General features: G+C 35.4%; 2 protein-coding genes and 1 non-coding gene across 9 annotated transcripts; 2 read left to right on the plus strand and 1 right to left on the minus strand.

Annotated features, from left to right (window-relative positions):
• On the minus strand, positions 1,451 to 11,251 carry LOC109721313 (two-component response regulator ORR21-like). Of its 4 annotated transcripts, none has more exons than XR_002219188.1 (7): positions 11,098 to 11,250; positions 7,924 to 8,076; positions 7,181 to 7,579; positions 6,791 to 6,867; positions 4,494 to 5,012; positions 2,586 to 3,292; positions 1,451 to 1,825 (listed from the first exon to the last, which is right to left on the minus strand). XR_002219188.1 is itself a non-coding variant. In XM_020248854.1 (7 exons), exons 1-6 carry the CDS (start codon positions 11,219 to 11,221, stop codon positions 2,636 to 2,638), a joined length of 1,980 nt encoding a protein of 659 aa, XP_020104443.1. In that variant the 5' UTR covers positions 11,222 to 11,251; the 3' UTR covers positions 1,451 to 1,825; positions 2,594 to 2,635. The 4 variants fall into 4 exon arrangements, 1 of the variants encoding a protein (XP_020104443.1); XR_002219186.1 differs by having other exon boundaries at positions 4,443 to 5,012; XR_002219187.1 differs by having other exon boundaries at positions 4,443 to 4,994; positions 11,098 to 11,249.
• Positions 18,505 to 23,996, plus strand: LOC109721686 (translocase of chloroplast 34, chloroplastic-like). 4 transcript variants are annotated; one of them, XM_020249420.1, is made up of 8 exons: positions 18,505 to 18,675; positions 19,785 to 19,911; positions 20,102 to 20,209; positions 20,316 to 20,440; positions 21,449 to 21,713; positions 23,112 to 23,180; positions 23,428 to 23,589; positions 23,697 to 23,996. In XM_020249420.1, the coding sequence occupies exons 2-8, from the start codon at positions 19,807 to 19,809 to the stop codon at positions 23,805 to 23,807; spliced, it is 945 nt and encodes a 314-aa protein (XP_020105009.1). In that variant the 5' UTR covers positions 18,505 to 18,675; positions 19,785 to 19,806; the 3' UTR covers positions 23,808 to 23,996. The 4 variants fall into 4 exon arrangements, with proteins under 4 accessions (XP_020105009.1, XP_020105011.1, XP_020105010.1 ...); XM_020249422.1 differs by having other exon boundaries at positions 19,785 to 19,905; XM_020249421.1 differs by having other exon boundaries at positions 18,505 to 18,668.
• TRNAG-CCC lies at positions 24,750 to 24,820 on the plus strand. Its single transcript has one exon. It is a non-coding gene; the product is annotated as a tRNA-Gly (tRNA).

Genomic DNA, 27,158 nt, shown 5'->3' on the forward strand with positions numbered 1-27,158 from the left:
TAATAGGGAGGTCAGAGGTTGACATTGTTGAGTCCAATTTTGTCGAATAATTCTACTGTGATGGGATTGTGGAATCACACTCAAGAGGTTGGGATTAAGGATTTAAATATAAATCGGCACAGGCCGTATCTATCGTGCTGTAGCGTATCAACAAGATATTGGTACAATACAGCTTCTATATCGATGGTACGACTTAAAACTTTATATTCTTAAATAAGTCAGCAGTTTTCTCAATAAAATTTTAAAAATTTAATAAAGATACATAATAAATAATTAGAGTACGTTGTTTCTAAAGAAAATAAATACTTCTTATCATTATGTATCGGCACACATGTGTTTTTTGTGATCAGCACACATCGGAACCGTCCGGCACGCATTGCACTGTATCTTATCGATAAGTTTACAACATGATCCCATGCGGCCATGCCATAGCATTTAAATTCTTGATTGGGATTGAACTGAATCGGATTCTATACATACTATTTTATACCCTCTCAGCATCATTCTCTCGTTTAATTCTATCCGATCTAATTCGGGGGGCAGCGGATCAGACGCGTCGACTAATCTAAAACTCATGGAAATCAATAGGTTAAAGAATTTTAACTTCTAAAAAATGCGACAAGTTATTTGCTATGCATATCATTAATTCGCTGCTTCTTTTCGTACTCGTGAGTAACTGTTAACTGCTCCTCTTACCATCTATAAATAAACTTATATCCATTGAGATCTTACTAGTATGAATTTCTTGCTGCTATACTACTAAAACCTACTATTCCTCTCACTAGTGTCTCACTCTAACAATACTGAGGTGGAATTATGAGCCCTTTTTTCTTTTTTTGGGAAGATGCCTGCAGGTAGGGCCGGCAATCCAACTCGCGAGCCAGTTCGTGCCCAGCTTGAAAATGAACTCGAGATCGATCGCTCGTTTAATAAACAAGCCAAACGCGAGCTGAATTTTTCTGCTCGAAATCTTAGCGAGCTAAACACAAACTGACCCCAACTAGTGTTTGCCTCGTTGGCAGCAGCCCTACCCGTAAGCCACAAGTCACACATTTTCCGCTAAAACAAAATTCGAACCTAGGTCTCTGAATCGGATGACGAGAAAACCAACCAACTAAGGTAGACAGTAATTTTGTGATTGCGCTCGTGAGATGGTACATCAGGCCCCCACCATATGTTTCCCATCAGCATGACATATTAATTATTAATTTCAATAAATATTTAGATACAAATAATTATAAAATAATAAAACACGAGAACCCATCTTCAGAACAAAACAAGATCAAACACTGTTGACACTACAATCTACTATACGATAATAAAAAGAGCATTAATTTACCGACCACCATTTAATCGAAGATCAAGCACGGCCAGATCAAAACCGGAACAGTTCACAGATTCAGAATGATGCGACTCAACAGTTCAATTTTATCAATCAACATCACTGTTCTTGAGAAGATTCAAGTCCCAGCTTTGATTCATTTCAACATCTTTCTACAAAAGGAGCTGAACAAGTAGCAGAAAACTCTTAGCGAAGAACAAACCAAAAAACACAGATTATTGATGAGCTTCGTCGTTTTCGAGACTATAAACAATTCAATGAAAAACTATCATTTAGCCTGTATCGAATTTCTACAGAGCACATCTTATACAATGCCACAAGAGATTTCTTCTTTACGGAGAAGGATAAATAACCGAGATGGTAATGAGAGAAAAAAAAAAAAAAAAAAGGAAAGGGAAAAAAAGAAAAAAGGAAACTGGAAATTCTCACTCTCACTCATTAACAGCTACCTTGGATTCCACAGAGCATCATGCCAACCAATCCCTGCAAACAAAAGAGGGAAAAATAAAAGAAAAAGGGAAAAAATTTTAAGTTCAAGGAATTAAGAGTTTGAAAGATAATCAACATGCCCCGACAATATGAACAAACAAAATAAACCAAATCTCTTCATTATCCAATTTTGATATATGCATTGAATGCAAATATAGATGCATACGTCAAGCCTCGTCTTCGGTTCATTCACGAAAGGGATTAGCGAATTAGATTCTAAAAACCTTAACTGAATTATAAATCAAAAGAACCCTCAATATAAAGCCATTACGATAACTATTACCAATAATATGGTCTTTTGCTCAATAAATTTCTAATCTTCGTGTAATACATGTGATTCTAGAAGTGTTTAATGAAGAAATTGTATGGCTAATTATTACGTATACCATTAATTATGATATCACGTATTACGTCATCAGAGGACCAAATAGATGATACTAGCTATGAGTTAGCGAAAAATGAATGAAAATACACCTTCAAATAAACACCAAACAGGCCCATTACACAAGTTACGACCTTGAGCAAATCAATGTGGCTCCATTAGGACTAACTACTACTGACTATTAATTATTAAGAACTAGTATCCTCTACCTGTAAATGAGAAGGTTGATGACAAGAAAAAAAAAATTATAAGCATTTTAAATCACCTAAGATATAAAAAGAGGGTCGAATAATGTGTTCTACGAACGAGGGAGAAGAGTAAAGTCGACAGAAACTAATAAAGCAAAAGCATGTAAAAGCATTGCCTCATTACCTACTTACAAGAGGAACTCGCAAACCCCATCAAGCATTGTGTCTGCCACTCTAAAGCTGTCCATTAAATCCAAAAATATCCGAGCTCAATAAATCTCCACCATTACTAACGAATGTATTGCCATGAGTGAAGCTGCTTGTGGGAGATTCAATGTCATCCACCGCAAAGCGGCTGGGAATGCAGGTGCCTTTACCAACAAAACCAAGTTTCCTTTTCTGCCCTTGATCGTCCAATTTCCCTGAAATCACACTAGAGCCACTGCCAGGAACAATATTCCCGTCCGTAGAAGTTGACAGGGGTGCAGATGTTAATCCGGAAATGCCTTCATCCACGAATTGCCCCACACCAAATCGAGTATTCTTTGATTGAAACGAAAGTAAGTTGCTGTCCGCTTTAGCGCTTCCGCTGTTATAGATAGAGTATTGCCCAAGCGTGGTAGGGTTATTCTCAGGCCGAAGAGTTGCTGATGGTTGAGAGGAGATTAAAGTAGAGTTTCCCTTCATGAGAAAAGGGCTGTTTCCTGTATTAAAACTAGTCGATGCTTGAGAATAGGCTGATTTACAATTGTGATTAATGATGCCAGGATTATTCCCTCCTTGAAGATTGGCCAACGAGTGAGCAACTACTGTGGAATTCTGGTTAAGAAGACATGAATCGTTCCCTCCTTGCAAACTGGTTGATGGTTGGGAAGGGACAAGAAGAGGATCCTGATTCATGGAAATTGGAAACATCGGTGCTTGAGAATTTGTTGATGATCCATTGAATATAACTGAGTTATTATTTAGGAACTGTTACATATATATATATATATATATATCCCCATAAAACATCTGTTTATAAGCATACCCCTGTAAAATCAAAATTTTCATATACACCCCTTAAACTATAGCTTTCTTAAAAAGAATACCCTTACCTAACATGGAGTCATCAATTCATTTTCTGTTGTTCAAGGGGCGGGGATTGTATTAAGGAAGTTCTATAAACAGGAGGGATTTTGTAAATTTAAAGGTGTATATGTTAGAAAGTAAGACTCTGAAGAGCATATACCAAAACTGAGATTTTGCTCAGATTTTGTAGGTATAAATATGTACTTAAGGGTGCGTTTGATTCGCGCTATCTTTTTATGATTCCTAGTAATCCAGTAGAAATAAAAAAATATGACGGTGTTTGGCTAAACGCACTAAGTAATCTAGTTGATAATACTGGATTCACTTGGGAATAAGATGCATCCCAAAATACTAATCTCATTCCTTTAAGGGAGGGTGGGTATCCTTGTATTAATAGATTGGAGTAATTATAATATGTCTAATTTCTTTTTTTCTTCCCACCTGCCGGTTAGTTAGTATTATTTTTCTTTACACTCTAACCTCATATCTCTTTCTAAACTTATCTTTTTCTTTCTAAACTTCAACTCTTTTTCTCTCTCTAGATTAAACTATTTCTCCCCCTCTTTTTCTAAAATCTCAACCCTCTCATTCTCTCTAACCTCGACTCTATTTCTCTTCCTATTTCTTTAATTATGCTCTCTCTTTCTAACCTATATCCTCTCTCTCTTTTTTCTAAAAAGATGTTGAAATTTTTTATAGTATTATTTAAAATTAATTAAATAAATAAATTAATTAATTGTATATTTTTTGTAATCTTAAATAACATGACTAAATAATATGACCGTACGAACCAAACACCGAAATATTACATTCTTAGTAATAGGATGAATAGGAATAAGATTCTTGGATATCTTTTTACTCCTAGTAATCTTTCATAGTGCGAACCAAACGCGCCCTAAAAGTAATCTTGCAGGCGCAAACGTCTACAAAATATATTTCAAATACTAATAAATATAGAACTTACACCTACCTGGAACGTATCCAGTGTCTGAGAAGGAAGGATGAGACAAGAAGGTTGCACCTTTGTTGAGCTGAGGGGCTCAGATGTCAAGCTATTTGTCTGCAATTGTTGCTGTTGCTGCTGCTGTTGCTGTTGTTGTTGGAAAATTTGGCTCAACATGTTGCTATTCCTTGAATTACTTAAAGAATCTTCAAAATTAAGGTTATTAGAGCAATTTGCAAAAGAAGTCATTCCTCCAACAGTTACACTGGATTGAGTGGGGAAATGTTGGGCCACGCTCGTCTGGCACTTAAACAGAGGCTGGCCAAATGCTATTTCTCTTTGTACAGGAACTTGTCTCGCGGGTTGCCGATACATTGGTGAAACTTGACCTAGGAGCTCATCTTGCAAGGCAGCTAGGGTTTGTGGAGGAATTTGGCCTGAGGCGGCCAATGCTTGTAAATCGAGCCTTCCAAGTGGGCCAATTTTTATGTTTGAGGCTGGGGAAGATAATGAGTTAGAAGGAAGTCCACCATGGTGCTGAGCTACTCCACTTAATCTCTTCAGGTACAGTCTGAATTTCTGCACAAATTCAGCAATCTACGAATGAGTAAAAAATAATTAAAATATGTAAAACATAAAAAATACAGTGGAAAGAGGCAATTGTTCTGTACAAATACTCAGAAAATTTTCTAAAACACGCTTTCGACAGTCACAGTTTTTCTATGCTTTTTAAACTTGAATTTTCCCTCAAAATGATCACTACTGAAATCTGGTCCCATGAGGAAAAGGTATTTGTAATTGAAATTTGAATGGCATATAAACTTTAAGAAAGAGAAAACACCTGGATACAAGTATGATTATTTTCTGTTGATCCTTTATAAAATAAACATGCAGTTATTGTAACAGATGTTTGAACAAGGAGGTAGCAGTAAACTTCTGCAAGGTTTGCTTCACAAACAAGGATAGGAAATTACAATTTTGAATTGAGAGTTTAAACATAATATTTTGCCCTCCTAAATTTAGTCCAATTCATGATAAATATCATAGAGCACCATTTGATGAACATATTCAAATCACCTTACGGGCTTGTCTATCAGGAAACTCGTTTCATAGTAATACATTATGGCAATAGACATGCTGCCGTAATAGCATGTATAACATGGATAACATAATGAGATTCAATGCTGCTCGATAAATATCATAGCGCACCATTTGATGAACATATTCAAATCACCTTACGGGCTTGTCTATCAGGAAACTCGTTTCATAGTAATACATTATGGCAATAGACATGCTGCCGTAATAGCATGTATAACATGGATAACATAATGAGATTCAATGCTGCTCGATAAAAAGCACTAGAGGTGAATGCAGAATTCTGCAGCTGCAGCGGTGTCCAGCAAGGATCAAATGCATGCATCCCTATTGCTAAATTGTATAATAACTACATGCACTAGACTATGTTTCATGGCCAGCCTGACTAATGGAATATCAACTGAGTGAAATATACACATACAGTCAAATACTGCACAATCAAATAGTATACAGAACAAAGTAAACCACAGGAAAGAAAATTTCGCACGCTTCGAAGATTTCCAACATATACATCAAGTAGGTCCACATCGGCATGCTTGATGTTTTTATTGTGAATATGTAAAAGCAGCCATCCAACCATCTTAGATTTTAAAGAAGCTTGCACTTTACAGAACAATTTCAATCGAAGGAAACATCCCTACGCATAATGTAAATGGTTGGTCATATAGGAAAAGTGATTCCACCTCATCATAACATCCTTGGAACATGTGCTATCTTTTTTATTTTAACTTAGCTGTTGGAAAGATTGCGATAACGACAATCTTCTCAAGCTCCCTTGTAAGTGTCGTAAATGTCAGGCCGTAATTTTTTTTCTCAACATACAAAGTCAGTAGCAAAGCAAATGTACCTTTGGGAGCCACCTACTTGCTCCAAAGGTTAAAATTCTAGGCTTCCTACCACATGATTGCAAGTTCAAGATGGTGAGCGGCTTTTTGTGCGAACTTTTTTAAAGTTTGGGATTATCTTGACCCATGAACTACTCCTGACCAAGACACTACTTTAAATGGGACCATAATTAGGAAATGGCATCTTCTAGTTTATGCATCAATCACAACGTCTCCTATTTGTGTTTGCCAAACAGCTTGTACCGAAAAGCTAACTTCCATTATGTTGAAGGAAAAAAGATGTTCTGTCCACATTCACTGACACCAAAAAGGATAAGCAAGTTTAGTACCAACGAAAACTTATTGGTTGAAATATATGGATTTCTAAACAATAAATGAGAACATGGAAAGAGATAATAATCAGTCTCCATCAACAAATTCGATTGACAGTCAAACCTGCAAATGGCTAGCAACATTTTCTCTAGTTAATCCAGGAACATTCATCAATTCAAGAATCCTCTTTGGGACAGCCTCTGCAATCAAACCAGGAAAATTAATTAAAACAACAATTGAAATGCAATCCTATGATTTTCGCCACCCAAATTTTAGCAACAAATCCACCTCTTTCTCATATATTACAATTCGAAGTTTTCTTGCAAAAATGATGATTTTACCCCTTCTTTTGTAAAATGACTTCATTGTTTCAGTGTTTCAAACAGGGTTAAAATGGTTGTTTCATAAGAAAAACATCATGAGATGTCGAACTTATTTAGCAGCCAAAAATGGAACGGAGATATGTGAGAAAGTTCGGGGACAGAACAATAAAGGACCGCAAAGAGATCATACTATCAATTCCAAGCTGGTTCACTGCATTAACAAACTGTTGATGAAGCTCTACCGACCACACTACTCGTGGTTTCTTGGATGAAGAAGGGTCCCCATTTTCCTGTTCGCCATCCTCTTCTTCTTTAACTTCTCTTTTCTTTTTCTGAGATTTCGAGCTGTCATCAGCTCCCTCGTTGACAGAGGAAGCATATTCAGTTTCATTGATAAGCCGTTTATTGCTTCCAGAATCTTCCAAGCTACCTGAATGTTCATTGTCCCGATTATCACTCCACTTTTTCCTAACAACGTGTTGCCATATGTTCTTCAACTCTTCCATGCGTACAGGCTTAATTAAGTAATCACAAGCCCCGTGTTTTATTCCTTTCATCACATTTGTTGTTCTAGCATCAGCAGACATCACTGCAAAAATGAAAAGGAAATTTGTCACCAATTTTTCCAGATAGAAGATACATAACAAGCTGGGGCTTTTACATAAATATCCCTGCAAAATCCTATATCACAAAAATATTCCCGTACAATCTAAGTTTATATATATATACGCCTTGAAAGCGTAGTCTCTTGCAAAGATACCTTATCTTACATTGCGGAGTCATCCAATTCATAGGAGAAGTTGGTTTTAGGGTCTTGAAGAGCGGAACTTTTGTAAATATAAGGGGTAAAGGATGCATATGAAAAGTAAATAGATTAATTCAGAGGGGTATATGTGTAATTTTCTTACATAGGAAATAAGGAACAGTACTTACTTATAACAGGAAGATCCATTTCGAGACCCACAAGTTCAAGTAGCCTGAATCCATCCATGTCAGGCATATGAACATCACTTATTACTACATCAAAACCGCCTTTGCTTTCCCGCAGAAGAGTTAGTGCTCTTGCAGCCTGAGAGCAGGTTGTGACTACAGAAATAAAGCAAAAATAGGTCATATCAGTTTACAACTAAGACAGAATTAAAATATAGCACATAAAAAAATATATATTAACAAAAACCTAGAACAACTTAATGGACACGTTGTAGTAGAACCAAGCTAGACAATATCAGTGACACGCTGAAAGACGTCATGTAGGATATGGAATGAAAACTTTCCAGTAGGTTAAAAGAATAAAGAACAAATGGCAGTTCATAAATTACATTAGAAGCCACTTCATCATTAATATTCGAATAAATATGCATGAAGGACAAATAAATAAATAATTCTACACTCACAGTTAACAAATACCATGCTAATAATTTTATTTTGATCAGCAGATATTGGTAGGGGAAATATTTGAAACTTGTTCAAGGTCTGAATTGAAACATGATTCCAGTAGCACATCAATGTAATTTTATTTATGAGGTCTGAACTGAAACATGATTGCAATAGCATGTCAACGTAATTTTATATATGTAACGAAAGAGACAAAGATGTATCAATGAAAGCCTAGAGATATTCTTTTCTATTAGTTTAAAATATGGAAGTATCTTAAGAGGTGATGCAAAGCAGTGTCCGTAAAGAAAAACATAGTTGTTTTTCATTTATTCCAAAGTTTAACGTTATTGAGAGTGGTATCAAAGCATCCTCAATCAGAAAACTCAAAGTAGGGGAACCAAATAGCGAGGTTTGAATTGAAAACTTGTTCAAGGTCTGAATTGAAACATAATGCCGGTAGCACGTCAATGTAATTTTATCTACGAGGTCTGAATTGAAACATGATTCCAATAGCATGTCAATGTGATTTTATCTATGTTACAAAAGAAACCAAGATGTATCGATGAAAGCCTAGAGATATTCTTTGTTATTAGTTCAAAATATGGAAGTATTTTAAGAGGTGATGCAAAGCATTTCATTTATCCCGTAAAGAAATACAGAACTATCAAATATAGTTGTTTTTCATTTATCCCAAAGTTTAACATGATTGAGAGCAGTATCAATGCATCTTCAATCAGAAAATGCCAAGAAGGGGAACAAGATAATATATTATGACCTATAAAATTCAAGCCACAAGTACAATGAGGAAGTCAAGTTAAGACCCAGGTGACTCAACTATAGATGGCTTCGTTTTGGATCTAGATTAGAATAATTGAGCCTGAGATAAGGGAGTGAGCTTGATGAAGAAAAAGTCGAGAGAAGTTAACTATGGATCAAAATATAAGTGTAGAGTTAGTTGTTGACTTTCTTAATAATTAGGCTAAATTACAGAAAACCCCCCTGTAATAACCCGCTTTTTCACTTTCCCCCCCTGACATTTAAAAACCTACACTTTGCCCCCTTGTAAAATGAAAAATGTTCACAGGGGGGTCACGGTGTGTAAAATGACCATTTTGCCCCTCGCCATTGTTGTCTTCTTCCTGAGCTTCCTCAGCCGCCGCTTCGATCCGCCGCTATTTCCATCTCAATCGGCCACGATTCCTCTCCAATTTCTTCTCCACCTGCTCCCCTTCTCCTCCTACATCGTCGCCGCCCATCGATTTCGGCGACAGTAGGGAGGATACTAAGATGGGTGTTGATGGAGAGGTAGGCAGGGACAACGAGGGCGAAGGCGAGGTGGCGGAGGAGGACGAAAGGGATGTGGGCGAGGGCGAAGCAGTGGAGGACGGCGAGGCGGCGAGGCGGCGAAGCGGCGAGGCGGCGAGGCGGCGAAGCGGCGAGCCGGAGGGAGCGAAGCATCCGAGAAGAGGCAGAGGGGTATTTTCGGTATAAAAAAATATTTTTTAACAGAACCCCTAACGGTAGGGGTGAAGTGCACATTTTTCATTTTATAAGGGGCAAAGTGTAGGTTTTTAAATGTCAGGAGGGGAAAGTGAAAAAGCGGGTTATTATAGGGGGGTTTTCTGTAATTTAGCCTAATAATTAATCCCATTAAATGATGTCGATTATGGGATGAGAGAATCTAGAGTGACAAAGGGATCATCACAGAGCTAATGTTTTCAACAATCGTGATTAAAATATCAGAAAGTAGTTGCAAGCTTTTGTACCCTGCAAAGAGAATGAAGAGAGAAGCTTGAGAAAGATTTTAGCTCCACTAGCATCATGATAGATGCCTTTGAATGGAATGACAACATTAAGTGGTCGAACTCTGGTTCAATGGTTTCCGAACTCAAAAACTTAAGTCCCTGTTCAAGTAAACTTTGAGCAAAGTATCCGTATGGTTCGATTATATATAAATCCGTAAGACTTGAGAAGTCACTTATGCATCATAGTTGGTTTTATTTCCTTGTTTCATAATTAGCTTATTTTTTTTAGCAACTTCTAGATTTAGGGGTTGTCTATAAAAATTCAGCCCATAAATAGCATCTATTACTTAAGGCTTGCATAAGCTAAACTAGAAAGCTAAATTATCTAATTAGTAGTTAGCAAATAGGTCACGCACGCCGCTTTACTTAGTGGTTGGCTTCCACATCATGCCCAAAATGGCCTAATGGGCTAGCTTAAAGAAGCCAGCCACAATAGGTCTTGGATTATTTGTTTCTTTTACATACTAGGAGCAACTAGACCATGTGCCACTTATAAAACAAAGATCTACAAATACACTAGATAAAAGTGATGATCTCATTGATTACCCACAAAAACATTTTTTTTTCCTTGACCTCTTTCTCACCACCGCTGCTAAATACCATTTTAGTGCTTCTACAGTGTCAATGACCTCTTTTAATTCTTTTTCTCACCAAATCTTCTTTTATGCTCGATTTGCGTTTCTTCTTTCATTATTTCACCTATTTTGCTTCTAAATCCCTATTCAAGATTTGGAATAACAGATCCACTATCTCAGATAAACTAATTGGATACACAAAACTTGTGATAGACGAAAATGAACAAACACAACAAGCGCAAAAGAAACAACAACAACAACAACAAGAAGCTGTAGATGCCAAATAACACTTCAAGCATGCAATTGCTTCGATAATTACTGGAAAAACCAATAGCATAGAGCTCGCTTACCATCGTATCGACACTGAAGAAGCATCCGCTTGAGAACCGTCAAGCAGGTGACATCGTCGTCCACCACGAGCACCTTCAACCCCACCGGGAACTCGTTCGATCCGATTTCCTCCGCCTCCGCCATCGATCCCCACCACCACCTCCACCTCCGCCCCCTTCTCTCCTCCTCCTCCTCCTCCCTCTTCAAAGATTCTCCGACGTACCTGTATCCGAACCCCACATTCCCTCCATCCTGTACGCAAAAACTTGCAGCTCTCCTCGTCCTCCCCGCCCCCGAGCTCCTCCCGATCACGCCGCGTGTCCCGCCATCTGCTCCGCCGTTTCCCCCCCCGCCCAGACCGCCGCCACCGGCCGAACCCCAAACAACCAACGACACCCTCAAAAAATGCACTCTCCGTCCAAACTCCTGTTCCTCCTCCCGCGCCGCCGGGCCGCCGCCTGCTCGCCGATGCGCGACGCTAGCTAGTCCGCCCGAGAACAGAGAGAAGAGAGAGAAGAAGGAAGAGAAGGGTTTGTGGCTAAAGGGAGGGGGGGGGGGGGGGGTTGGGGACGAAGTGTAAAAAATAAGTCCCTCGAGGGGTTTCCTCGCACTTACTTTAAAGGAGACGCGTGTGTTTATTTACGGCAACTGGGGAAGAGAAAACGAACGCGGCTTTCCGCATGTAACGGGTTACATATCATTCTCAAACTGACACGTGGGCCCGCACTTCGGTGGGGCCCACTTTGTCAGCGTAAAACAAGTAAAAATGTATGGAGACCCCTCAACTGTATGCTAATTTTAAATAACGTCCTCAACTTTTATCTTTAATTGTTCTTTAGAATTAAATGATTTTATTTTATTAAATTTATTTACAATATTATATATTTCAGAAAGTAAAATAAGATATATTTAGATTATAAAATTTGATAAAATATTTAACTTTATATAAGTGGAGGGGCTTGAGTAATAAAAAAAGGACGGAAATGAGGAGCCAATTTCAAATATACTATAGTTGAGGGGTCTCCAAGCGTTTTTACCTTCTTCGGCTGTGCATGCGTGTGCTTATCATGGCAACGGGTGTAAAGAGAAACTGCTTGTATCCATTCAGTGCAACGGTGACATATCACTTAACTGCGCAACGTGGGTCCCACTAGTTCTAAGTGGGGCCCACTTGTCAGTAACCCGATCTCGGCGAAGGGCAAAAGCGGAATTTCACATTTTATAATAATGCAATAAAGTTTCAGGAGCCGCACCAGTTCCTACAACGTGACAAACCAGACACGATCCACTACAATCGCGGTCGTACGATTCTCCCGTCCGTACTACGTGTCTAATTCTTATTGGTTGCTATTTTCAAACTCTCTTAAATACAATAATAACACCTACTCACGGAGAGTTATTGCATACAACCGTTGCACCGTGCACCGTGCACCGTATTCGAAAGTTTTAATAAAAATATAAGATAAAAACTTACAAATCATTTTGAATTTGTTTGATTTGAATTAATCAATAATATTTTAATTTCAAATTTAAAAGTATCATTTATTTTTAAAGGTTTAGTTAGTGTAATTCATGTAATTTTTACAACTATAAATTTATTAAAATAAGTAATTAGTTTAAATTTTGGAGTAAACTATATATTATTGCCTAACTCGAATTAAACAAATCGAAAGATAGATAATAAAATTAAAATTTTTGAAAGGTTTGTGGACGATTCAAGATAGTTCATAGTTCAAATAAGTTCTGTACGTTTTTATCTAAAAAGTACTTATTTAAAAAAAAATAGTTTATTAAACTTATTTTTGTAGCTTTTAAAAGATATATCTTTAATAAAAAAAAATTTAAAATTTCGATTTTCTCTTATTATGAATTGAATAAATTTAATATTTAATATTTAAATAATATAGTTTAACAATATAAATTCTCTATGTATACTTTTCATTTTTTATTGGCTCATGCATATAGTCCAAAATACCATGGCATATTGTTCAGATACATAACATGACTCTTCTGTAAACATCTTTTTGTCTTATCAGGCAAAATACTATATTATGTACATTACAATATTAAATATTTTTTTAAAAAAATTTAATTTTATACAGATCCTTATAAAAATATCAAAAAAAAGATAAATCTTTACAAAACTCAAATTATTAGATTTATATCCCTTCAAAAATCTCCGACTTGCAAATATATTCCTCCAAAAATTCTGGTCCGTTTATATATGTTCATACCGTTTGATTCACCGTTAATTTTTTAATAGTAGGTGCGTATTATAAAGTTGTTTACGCAAAAAGTTATCTTTCTTTCTCTCTCTCCTCGACTTCGTCGCGGCACGTGCAGCGTATCTTATTTTTGCCACGACCGAGGGCCTCGTATTCAGCGTAGCCGCCGACATAGGTCCTGCCGTCGCCATGGATAAAGAGATGAGAATGAGAAAAATGACGGAATTCAATATTAGAATACAAATTATATATGTATATGTGGGGTAACAAAGTCATTTCGCTCTTTAGCTAACTGTGATTAGCTTTTTTAACTCGTGATTATCTAAATTTTGGTTACAGAAGGATATACCTGCAAACCAGAGAGCTTTTGGAGGGATAAATTGATAACTTCAGTTATGTATATTTATTATTTGATACTTTTATAAGGTGTCATATGCAATTATCCCTCTATTATCTGATACTTGTCACTTGTGTAAAATTTTTTGTGCCACCCACAAATTATGGGGCTTTCTAGGGGCCTTTGTGTAAAAACCCTTTGTTCTTTCTCTACAGTGCAATTTGTACTATCTACATAGGGAGAGGAATAGAAGATAGAGTGGTGTTTTGATTGATGTGGTTATGATTGGGCTACACAAAGGTTCCATTCACATTTCACACTGTTGTTGAGTGACATACATGTATCACAGTTACACCAAAGGGGTTACACCATAGGGAACTCCAATGTATTATGATTGCATGATTTGATTGATTGATTGGTTTTGAAGGTTTAGATTGATTGATAGATAGATTGAGGGAGAGGTACCAAATTGGTTATTATTATTTAGGTTAGTTAAGTATTTGGAAAATGCTTTGCACATAGGAGTTAATGTTGACAAAACTAGTATTAATTTTGTCTCAAATGTAGTGTAGTTGGAGATACATGGAGTTGGAAGTACAGCAGTTGTAACTACATGCATTCTGTTTGGTTGGATATAGTAGAAAGGCATTGCAACTATAAATAATTTGTTTGGTTTCATATAGTTGGGAAATGATTTTTAAAATTTTATTATTTTGTATATATGATGGTGAGATTATCTCCAATATAAAAAAGAAAAATATTTTTTATTTAAAAAATAATTAAGGATGTAAGCATATATTTTTGTTTAAATTTACTTTTTGCAACTGCTGCTGTAGTCGGAACTATGGTCAATTTGGGCGTAGTTCAAACTGCTGCAATTGTGCCTCCTTTTTGTAGTTTCTACTGCAAGAGTTTAAGTTAAATATATCAAACCAAACATCGAATTTGCATTTCTATACAGTTACAACTGTCGTGCAGTTGTAATTATATGCAATCAAATGGCACCTAAAAGACTCTATATTAGATATGCTAATATATTAATACTACTCATTAGATTTTTGCAAAAATTAATTGTTTCATTACTTATTAGTTGTTAATTATTAACAAAAAATTTACACATGCTTTGGCTCGAAAGTAGTTTGAGTTTGAACCACAAAATTTGACTGGATAGCCAATTAATTTAATAAATTTTGTTTTTTTTTTAAAAGTAGAGTGCTTATTTCAAGAGTACTACTACACGCTAATACGCTATCAATAACATTTAAGCCGAATTAAGAGTTTTTAGTCCTATTATATCTTATATATAGGACTATCTGGGGGTCTCACATTCTTCCCCCCTTAAGCCTTCCTAAACCGACCTTGTGGTGAGCCGCGCTCTACCCACAACAGTCAACAGTATGGAAAACTCGCTCAGTTGAGACTCACGCTTAACTCTCTTAACTTCTTAGGCCTAGCCGCCGCCCAAAATGCTTAACCCTGTTCAAGAGTTTTTAGCCTTATTATATCTAATATGGACTACCTCGGGTCAAACAAGTATGCTACCCGCTTAGTTTATTATTTTAGAAAACTTAGATGGAAATGTGAATCAACTAGAATTCGAACTTGGGATCTCGGATATCAACCACCAAACTCTTTGCCACTTGTGTTGGAGATAGTAGGTATTTATCTGCTATTCTTAGAAGCACCCAAATTGGATTATACAATATATGCATGCGATCTAAAATGCTATACAAATTTGTCAGCACATCAACGTTGGTGAAAAATCCTTTGACAGTAAAGTGTTAGCATTATATATAAATTTAACTGCTCTTATTCCTAATTACACTATATTTATAATTATATTGAATGAAACAGTTAATGTGGTCTCTCCTGCATATTACCATTGTTAATTTCAAATAGGTTCAAAAAAATTAGAATAATTATTTTTACAGTGATTATAATTAATATATTAAAATCATATATATTGAATAAAGTTATTAAACAAACTATGGAGACAACGTTGACTTGTCACATGTGGTTGGGTGGAGATCCAAAAAGATGAATCTACTCCTTCCACAAGTCAAAAAAATAAAAAAGATTAAATTATTTTTAGAAAAAAAAAATTCTACTATTAAAGTTGGAAAAAAATATATATAGAAAGTACCTGCGGACCATTCTGAAACGACTACCTAATCTTTTAAAATTTTAATTTTACTACTTAATTTTTTTAGTTTATTTAATTTGAGTTAGTCAACGATACTTTGACTTTAAATTTTGAATACGTTATTTATCTTAGTAGGTTTAGTTAGTTTACTTCATGCAATTGTCACAACTATAAATTTATTAAAATAAGTAATTAGTTAGAATTTTAAAAGTCAAAGTGTCATTAATTGGCTTAAATCAAACAAATTAAAATATTGAACGGTAAAATTAAAATTTTGAAAGATTGGGTAGCTATTTCAAAATAGTCCACAGTTCAGATAAATTCTGTTTATTTTTGCCATTAAAGATCAAATTTCTAGTTTTGTCCTCTTAAAAGTGATAAATAATAATCATCATACAATACTTTTGATGCGACTTTATTTAGATAAATGATAATGTTATTATTGAATAATTTTATATAATATGACATATTTTTGATAAATTTGAGCATTACAACAACTAGCAAATCCGCAGATTCGAGAATTTGAGTTCCTTTTACTTTTACAATAAATTTATAATAATTTAGAGGTAATTTATTTATTGTTTGATATTCTAAGAAACAAAAAAAAAAAATCAAATATCCATTTATAACTACATAAATAGTTCTCCAATATTATAAAACAATATATATAGTATCCAAACCTTTGCTCCTGTGTCTCAATTTTACTCTATGATAAAGAGGCATAAATTATTATTTTTTAAAATATTTGAGAGAAAAGATATCAACTTCTATTTTTCATTTTTTACCATTATTTTAAATAACTTTAGAAATTTAAGATGATTTTTAATTCCAATTCAAAACTCTATAACAATAGTTTCAATACGAATTAAATAAATTGTCAATAATTTATCAAATTTGATAGTTCGCATAAAGAGAAAGATATATTTTATTTTGTTCTAAATTAACTTTATAATGTATAATTTAAATAAAAAATCAGATATAAAATCAAAGTGACATGTTATACTATTTTACTAAAGTTTTGCTTGGAATTTAACAATTATTTGATGATCTTGTATGGTAACATATATGTTGTTTTAAGTTTTCAAATATATTTCCTACAGAATTTTTTTTAAAATTTTATTTAAAGTAAAAAAGACAACAATACCAATTAAAGCCTAAATTTTTATTTTTATTTTTATTTTCTTTTTTAAGATGCCCCTAGACTATACATAATCACTCAGTTCCAGATTCTATAGCCCGGGGAGCGAAAAATACAAATCAATGTAATATAAACTTTTATTATTATTTTAGTAAAAACGTATAAAATTTATTTGAACTTTGAACCAGTTTAAAATCACTATCCACCTAGCTCAATTCTAAATTCTAAAAGTGTACAATCCCCACCCCCATTTAAACCTTGACATTCTCATCAGGCTTAAGCACACTTAGCTTTTGTTTGGTTAGGGGTTAAGGGATGGAATAGCCCCTTAACCCTTATATTATCCCCAAACACCTCCAAAAATGAATAGGGTTAGCTAACCCCACCTCAAATGGGCTATCCCGAACCAAACGGTAGCTTAAGAATCAAGTAATGTGAGTCTCATCTCACTTGCTAGCCTTAATTGATTTTATGGGAAGCCACGCTCAACCAATAATGGTCGTCAACCGGCAAGCCGCGCTCCATTGGCTGTATGATCCTAACTCAGCAGATACTTATTTTACACTTTTGACTGGTGATTGTTTCTGATACCAACTGTAATGCCCCGCTTCCTAAACGGATTACCTATCTTAAAACTATTCTAATCCTAACGCACTTAGCTTTTTAACCTCTTGAAGTCAAGAAGTTTAGTCTTATTACGTGATATACATAACTATTTGAAATTCCGATGGTGTCAGATTACTCCTTAGATATATATTTGTATTTGCCTCTCCTTCCCGCCGTATTCATGTCAATGCACTTTTCAATGATACATAAGCAAGTTATGTTAACGCACCTTCCAATGCAACAATAAATTGATCAATACATAGGTAGCTAAAATTTTGAATTTTACATATCGTTCACTCACGCAAATCAAACAAATTAAAAATTTGGACAACAAACTAAAAATTTAGAAAGTTTATGAAGCTGATTCAAAATAGTGTATAGTTCACATGAGTTGTGCATTTTTTTTTTTTTTTTTACTTAGAAAAAACCTATATTATTGCATTGGTTTATAGTATAATTAAGTTTTTCTCATCGAATTTTGTTGTAATTAAGCCTCCGTTTGGTTCGGGGTTAAGGAAAAAGTAGCTATTCCAGGGATAGAGTTAAGTTCAGGGTTAAAATGGGGTTAAAGTTTTTTTGTGTTTGGTTGGGGGTTGCAGTTAGTCTAGAATAATGAAAAATAGTGTTTGGTTGGGTAGGTGGGATAAGAAGATAATGATTGATAAAGAAGGATAATGATTGGTTGGAGTAGGTGTGATAAGAAAGATAGTGGATTATTATGAATAGAAAATAGTATTTTGTTGGAGTTTGGTGGGGTTAGGTGGGGTTAGCTAACCCGGGATAATTTATTTGAGGTGGGATTAGGTGGGGTTAGCTAACCCCACCTATTTTTTGGGGTGTTTGGGGATAAAATGGGGGTTAAGGGGTTATTCCACCCCTTAACCCCCAACCAAACAAGGGCTAAAAGAAAAAGAAAAAGAAAAAGAAAAAGAAAAAGAAACACACATACTACATATAAATACTCCTTCCCCTCCTTATCCCTCCTCTCCTCTACCAACCCCCTGTGTCTCTCTCTCCTCCGCTCCAAAACCCTCCGTAGCGATCAAAACCCTAGGAGGAGGGGGAGGAGGCGGTCGAAGCCCTAGTTTTCCATTTGCACTCTCGTGGGAGGCCTCTCAGCTCGATCCCGTCTCCACAGAGAGGTGTTCGGTAAATCCCAATCAATTCTAAACGCCGACGTTATTTTATCTTATAATTACTTGAATTTGTAGCGTATTGGTGGAAATTTGGGTAAATGGATGCAGTTTTTGCCCTAATTTCGTGAATAAAAGATGCATTTATGTTGTAGTGTTTGGTTTCGTTGATCTGGGGGTCGATTCCTCGTGCATATGTGTTAGTTTGGCCCGGTTTCGGGAGTGAGTTCTCTGCTTGAGAAGCAGAAGCTTGAGTGCATGGAAAATGAGAAATTTAAAGGTTTTTGTTGTTGCGGGAAGCAGAAACGAGCTTCTGACCCTGTGAATATCTGCTTTAGTTTGAAGCTTCTGGTTCTATTTGATGTGGGAAGCTGTAAACAGAGTTGTAATACTTGCTTTGTCTTGCCGCAGCTTTTGCTGTTTAAGTGAGCTGGTCGAAGAAGCACAGTGACAATTAACAGCTTTTCTGTTAAACTGCACCGCGCAGTTTTGTGTTGCGGCAGAAATAGAAGCTTCAAATTAGTGTTTCTTTGAGGCCTATAACAGCTTCCACCACACAAAAAGCTCCAGGCACTTCATTTGCTAAATGGCAGGCTGCTGCTTCTGGCGGCAGGGTAACTGTTTCAGACACTAGCCAAAATGGCAGTACATGAAAAATACTAGGAGTGCTTCTCCCAGTAGCTCTACTCAATTGACACTTTTGCAAAAGTTGTAGTGTGATGAATGGGCCACAAGTAGAAGTTTGTTTTGAAACTTTTATTGCTGTATTGTTACCTATTCATGTGACGTCCCAATATTCCCACATCGTATAATGTGGGTGATCGTGAGGGCCTTATATGTGGCTAGTTTGCTTGTACTAATAACTAGGCTTAAGCATTTTGGGTTAGCAGTTTGGACCCAACAAAGTATTAGTGCACGTGGGCTGGGTCGTTTCAATACATGTGATAGTTCAGCCTGTGTTGTTTAGCATCTCTTCATGAGAGGTTCATTATTGGCCTTTCACCTGTTTTTAGTACCTTTGTTTCTTTGGAAAGCCATTACATTTCCTTTGCTTCTTTTGCTTGTGGATTAGTGGATTGCTGCAGTTTTATCATCTCTCTTTGTCTGGTTGTTCTCTCTAAGCAGCTCGGTTAGTGGGTGTATCAGTATGTCGTCACCTTTAACTCGCGATTGGGTGGGAATCCAACAGTTCCCAGCTGCCACGCAAAACAAATTGCTTGAGATACTGGGGAAACTAAAGGAAGAGGTTCATGTAGTGTTTTCCTCAATTATGCTCTTAACATTTAATTAGAGGTATAATGTATTGGATAGTCCTTGTACCATCCCAATGTCGACATCGTACAGTGACCAGCAATACATTTTCCCCTTTATCAATTTTGTCATAATTTCTTTTTTGATGTCGCAAGGCTTTTTTCTAATATTCCAGTTTTGATTTCTCTTAGAATGTGAGCACAATGACTATTCTGGTGATGGGTAAGGGTGGTGTTGGGAAGTCCTCCACTGTGAATTCCATTCTAGGGGAGAGGGCGGTTACTGTGAGCACTTTCCAGGTTTCTTTTCTATCTATATACATCATACTCATTTTTTTGGTAATTAATGTTATTATTTGAGGGTTAGTAAAAGCTTATTGTATTGCTTTGTAATACAATCTTGTAGTCTGAAGGATTGCGGCCAATGATGTGCTCAAGATCACGAGCAGGGTTCACTTTAAACATCATTGACACGCCGGGACTTGTAGAAGGCGGATATGTCAATGATCAAGCTCTTGAGATCATAAAACGGTGTGTATTATGAAGAAACTTGTAGGTGATCTGTATGCGGATGCTCATTCTATTTGTAAGATAGAATTTAGTCGGTTTGATTGAATTGTACAGATTTGCCACTTGAAATCATGGAGTTTGCACCTATTTACATCTGGATAGAAAATGATGCATGCTCTTATGGCGGTAGCTTCAAATTTTGCTAAAATTTTCTCTTTGATGCAAAATTTCATTTCAAAAACCTTAATAATTTGGCACTTTATTGTTGAATTTGATTGTGTTTGATTGTTTATTTCGGCGAGAGCAAGAAAACAAGATTAGGGACGTGTGGACTGTTCAATAGTTGGATGATTGTTTAATTTTAGTATTATAACAGGGGATAAAAATAAGACATGATTATCTTCATGTATCATCCACATGATTGCAATATTCAGTCCATTAGAATATTCATCATGTTCTTTTTAAATTTCTTATATATACACATTATCAGATATAAGATTCTCATTACTTGTTCTTAGTTACAAATGAATGGTAATATTGCTGTTAGTACATATCTATTTTCCATCCGACCTTCATAATTTATTCAGAGCTATTGATATGTTGGACATTCTCCTTCAGTCTCCAAACTGATTTTCCTACTTTATTCGTGAGCAGTTTTTCTAAAGAAAGTATAGCACAAGCTGTTAAAATACAGGAATGTATAATTAGTCGTAAAAACTCAAATTGAAGACACCGATAATACCAGAGTATCTGATGCATATCCTACACAGATAGGTGTATACGCAATTTCCAAATTGAATGGAACTGTTACTTTGTATTTCAATGGCTTCTTCTCTCTCCTAATTGCTGCAGGGAAGGCCGTTGTTGTTTTTATTGTTTAGTTAGCAACTCTTCTGCTATTATTTTATTTGCTTGTTCCGCGGCTATTTTTATTTTTTATTTTATTTTTTTTATTTCAGGTCATATTCAATCCTTTTTACTTGGCTCATTCTATGTATTTTTAGCTAATGTGCTCTGATTTTCTTTCAGGTTTCTGTTGAATAAGACTATTGATGTTCTCCTGTACGTGGACCGGTTAGATGTGTATAGGATGGATGCTTTGGATAGACTAGTTATTAAAGCTATAACTGACACTTTTGGAAAGGCAATATGGAGAAGATCTTTGGTTGTGTTAACACATGCTCAATTGTCTCCACCAGATGGATTGAATTATGATGACTTCTTTGCCAAGCGCTCAGAAGCGCTTCGCAAATGCATACGGTTAGGCGCCCGCATCAAAAAACAAGAGTTTCAGGTATTAAAATTTCACAGCATTTGTCTTTTTCTTTTTTCTGAAGAAAATCGTTATTTTTGCGAAGATAGGAAGCTTTCTGATGGAAGACAGCAATGCGTCACCTCCCATCTCACGTGGTCTCTTTTATAATGGTTGTGGAGATAGTGGAATGACTCGTGTAAATTGGATGGTAAAGCATATTGCACAACAATCGTGTGGTAGTTTATATCAAATTTTGGTGGAAAATTTAAATATTCCATGAGATATTAGACATTTAGTAGTGTCACCCTTTAATGTGGCTGAAAAAGTAATGTGATTGAAAAAGTGGGTAAAGTAGTTATCTGCGAATTCAGAGGTTGGGCCTGTCTGGCCCTGATATGCCTGGATTGGAGAAGTGAGGCTGGTATTTCTGTAATTTTTTCATTCTTCAAAGAAGGAAAACTTTGAACCTTATTTGATAAGGCACTTAGATGGCAAAGGATTCATAATGAAGATCACCGAATCTCTATCTAATATCTCTAAATGGTTTACAAAAGACGCTCTTCATCTTTACATCACGTGTATACATTGTTCCTTTCTATAGGTTAAGCAATAGGTTTGTTGGTGTTTTGATATACTTTCGTTAATCTAAATGTGAATAATCAATAACATCTACTAGTGCTTTTACTCGCTGAAGGTAAGGAAAAGAATTGCTGGCTTTGAGTGCTTCATATGACTATCGTCGTTGACTAAGCATAATGAACTAAGCATAATGAACTAAGTTATTTAGTATCGTTGAGGGAATAAGACAGTATGAAATTAATTTTTGATTTTACATTTCCACATCAATGAGAATAAGAGTGGTATAAAGAGAACCCTCTACCGTACATGCCGAAAGGCTAATTTGTCTTTTGTTCCATATTTCTCAAGATAAATTCAACTCGGTTTCTTAAGTGCTTATCTAATATAATGTACTTGTGTGTGTGCGCGCGCGCGCACGCGTAGCTTGTAAGCATGTATGGATATCTCTTAAACAGTAAAATTCGCAGATACACTATAATCGTATGCTTGCTTTGATATACATACGTTCTTCAGTACCGTGCATGTACATCACCAAAATTTTTTCTAAACCATGTATACTCACAGGTGATTTGGTAACATATGTAATGTGGAAATGAATATGCACATTTTTTTTTTCCTTATAGAGGGATGTGTTAAAACAAGTTCTCTATTAGTTTTTGGAATAGCTTTCCTGTATTCAAGTTTCTTGATCAGCCACTGTTGGCAATCACTTTGCTGGTTATTCTGATATTTGGCATCTGAACAGTTATCGTCTTCTCTTTTCTATAAAGAAACGAAGCCTTCATTTTTGAGCCTGAATGCGACAAAACATCGTGGTATCGAATAATGCCGCCAAAAATGTGCTCTCTCGTCTTGCAGGAATCAAACATTCCCGTGGTGTTAGTCGAGAACAGTGGGAGATGCAGGACTAACGATAGTGCAGAAAAGGTATGTCTTCTTGTTTTTTCATCGCCCTTTTTACTTGCATTGAAATTTGGCTAAACGCAAAAAATCACCGCTAGACCTTCAACCTTACCTCATCCCCTCTCCCTGCTTCAATTTCAATACTCATGTTGATTACTGAAAATTATGAGTGAAAAAGAACCACACGAAAAGCGAGTAAATTGTTCAATAAACTGTTAGATACCTACAGTAAAGATCACCTTTTGTTGTTTACTCTCGTCGATGAACACAGATACTGCCCGATGGTACGCCGTGGATCCCAAACTTGGTGAGAGAAATCACACTCATCATCTCTAACGGGAGCATGCCGATCGTCGTTGATCAGAAGCTGATCGAGGGCCCCAATCCTAACAACCGCGGAAAGCTTTTCATACCCCTCATTCTGGCTTTTCAGGTAAAAATGCCTCCTTCCTGCAAAATCAGTTCAAACTTCACTAGAATTACTCGCACTTCTATATGAAGTAAGCAACTACCTATTCCTGCATTTGTTTTTTTCCTCAGTACTTTTTCGTGATAAGACGGATTCAACGAGCCATCAAAGATGACATTGCAAAGGAAAGCAAGCCGCTTTGGGAGCTGCGCGACTTGGGCTTAGCAGATCGCAAATTCTAGTCTCTCTCTCTCTCTCTCTCTCTCTCTCTCTATAAATTATCTTTCTATGTTGTTGGTTTGTGTGTATTCATTTCCTGTGCTGTTGTGTTACTATGAGGGCTTTATCCGAACAGTCGTACTGCGGCGGACTACTGACTTTCTTTTTGTAATCCCAGTCTCATGCTATCAATCTTTCATCTTCTTCTGACAGATTGTTTGGCTTCAACTGCTGCTCTTTTGCATGTCATTTATCTTACTATTTATAGTGTATGATGATAATATACTAACATCATCGGTCACATGTTATATGGGCCTACTGCTTTTGCTTGAAGTTGAAGCCAGCCTTTGGGTGTCCATATTCTGCGAGTTTCTATGTCGGGTCGTTGGCGCTAACTATTAATCCCAAAAGCTCGAGCTGTTAGAAATACGCAACTAATTCACTTAAAGCGTATAGATACAGTGCCCACGGGGCTCGATTGTGACTTGACCCAACCAGTCTCATGCCACTTCGAACACGACTCGGCCTATCCAGCCTCACGCCATTTCGAACATAACTCGGCCCAATATGGCTTCCCGCCACATAACAGAATGCAGGTCTATTTAAGCCAACATTCTAATGGCTCGAGTTTTTTTCAAAAATAAAGTTAAGTGTCTCACAAACATTCGTCAAAGTTTGCCGTAAACTAAATTTGCCCTTTAACTTTATTTCTTTCAAAATGTTATAATTGATTTCGCTCAGAATGCAATCGATGTACCTTTCTTTTGCCCTTTTATGCGCTAATGCGAAATTTGCGATAAAATAAACCAAAAAAAAGGACTAACTATAGTTTGTGGGCTTTCAATGTTTACAAAAATAAATTTTCACTTAAATTTTAGTTATACTGAAAGTAAATTTTAAACTTAAAAATAAAATTTGTTTTTATATAAATTAAATTTTAATGAATTTTAAATATAACAAATAAAGCGCATCTGGTGTAGTGGTATCATAGTACCCTCCCACGGTACTGACCGGGGTTCGATTCCCCGGATGCGCACCATTGGATTTATTTTTTTTTGTTTTCTTGGCATTTATTCTCCTAAAAAATATTCCTTTTTTTGGAATAATTGCCTATATACTCCTCATGCGTCTGGAAATATCTGATCTACCCCTATATTTTTTTTTTTCTAAAATACCCCTCATATGTTCCACCGTTATTGTAAAATACCCCCGCAGTTATCTCCTGTTAAATTAACCTGAGTTAAACGTGAGTTAAATATCTATTACAGTTAAAAAAAATTAAATTGCCAATTTTGCCCTTAACTTAAGGGCAAATAAGAAAGGTTGGTTACGGTAGAGGAGTATATTGGAAAAGACAAAAAGTTAAAATATTTAAGGGCAATAAAAAAGACAATGATGGTGGAAGGGTATATTTGAAAAGGGCAAAATAGTAATTTTACAGAGATAACAGTATTACTTAACAAATTTTAACTCTAAGTGTATATTAGAAATAAGTTGGAACGTAGGAGGGGTATTTTCAATATTAGCCTTCTAAGAGGGGTAAATCAAAAAGTTGGAAATTTTTCAGGAGTATATAAGAAATTGCCCCTTTTTTTTTTATTTTTTTGGGATTTATTCTCCTCAAAATACATTATTTTTCTGAGCATACGGCAAAATTATAAATCACAATACTACTCGTACATCCAAAAAAAAATATGTATATCTTACACACAGTAGTTTTACATGATTTTTTTTATCCGGCGTTATGCTAGGTAGAAAAGGATTAGTTGTGATTTCTAATATATATATGGCAAAATTATAACAAATAATACAATACATACATCTCAAAAATGGTGTATATCTTACTCGTGATTTTTTTTTTTTGTCGAACGTCACACTGAATAGAGAAGGGTTAGTTGTGATTTTTGGCACACGTGGCAAAATTATAAAGCGCAATGCTATTAATACATTCTGAAAATGGTGCATTTCTTACACGGGTGGTTTGTCCATTACTTTCATGATCTTTTTATGTTGTTATAAAGTGTGATACTACTCATACATCCACAAAAAAAAAGCGTGTATATCCTACACTCGTGACTTTTCCACCACTAACATGATCTTTCTTGTTGAGCACCACAAGAGATAAATAAGAACTAGTTATAGTTTTTAGCGTATATGACAAAATTATAAAGCGCAATGCAGTACATACATCCTAAAAAAAGTGTATATCTTACATGCGAGTTATCCACAACTCACACGATTTTTTTTTCTTCGTCGAACATCACACTGGATAGAGAAATCCTATTTGTGATTTTTGGCATATATGGCAAAATTATAAAGAGCCTAATACATTTCGAAAATAGTAAATATTTTAGAGCTAGGTTGGTATACTATCGGTAGCACGAAGGCCTCCGTGTTACCAAGTTGTTTTCAATAATCCGGCTTCTAAATCGACGATCGACTCCGTTAGACTTGATCTACACTATTGAAAGTATTTGGAAACTAAATTTCATAATTTTTCGGCATCATTTACCTATCAAACGAGTAGCCTAAAAATGAACGGCTGAAAATAAAAATCTCATAAAAAATGATGATAAAAGATTTAAATTTAAGATCAGAGGTACTGATCTTATTCTAAATAGTGAAANAAACTAAATTTCATAATTTTTTGGTATCATTTACCTATCAAACGAGTAGTCTAAAAATGAACGGCTGAAAATAAAAATCTCATAAAAAATGATGATAAAAGATTTAAATTTAAGATCAGAGGTACTGATCTTATTCTAAATAGTGAAAAGAATTTTCTATAAAAATTTCATCGGATTTGAATTTTCTTACACCGTTAAATTCACAAACATATTACATCGACCATTAAAATTGTCAATTTTGAGACCTTTTAATCACTAACCAAATGATACTGGAATGGAGTGAAAAATTATTTTTCGGAAAAAAGGGTTTTTTCATAGAATGCCTCCTTTTCCAATTTTGGATTATTTGGTTTGAGAAAAACTAGTATTTTTGAAAAAGTTTCTTCTATATTTCATGAAAAATTTGTGATTTTCTTTTTCAATATTTTATCTGAAAAATTAAAACACTAGTATTTTGTGAAACCTTGAAAAAACTGTTTTAAAAAAAACTAGTTTTTCTCGTAGCCAAACAGTGAAAATTTTGAAAATGGTTTTTTTTTTCAATAAAAACCTTTTTTTGCAAATAATTTTTCGTGCTTCTTCAAAAAAAACCAAACATCGCATAAACTAATTTTATCAAATAATTCAATAATTCTTTTTCCTCCGCAAAAATTGTCATACTTTATTCGAACGTGCATCATGCACATAATAATCTTATAAAACTTTAAAATAAATTTTTTTATTTCTTTCAATTTGAGATAATAAAGT

This window comes from Ananas comosus, linkage group 15, assembly GCF_001540865.1.
Source record: "Ananas comosus cultivar F153 linkage group 15, ASM154086v1, whole genome shotgun sequence".
In the NCBI taxonomy this organism is placed as follows: Eukaryota; Viridiplantae; Streptophyta; class Magnoliopsida; order Poales; family Bromeliaceae; genus Ananas; species Ananas comosus.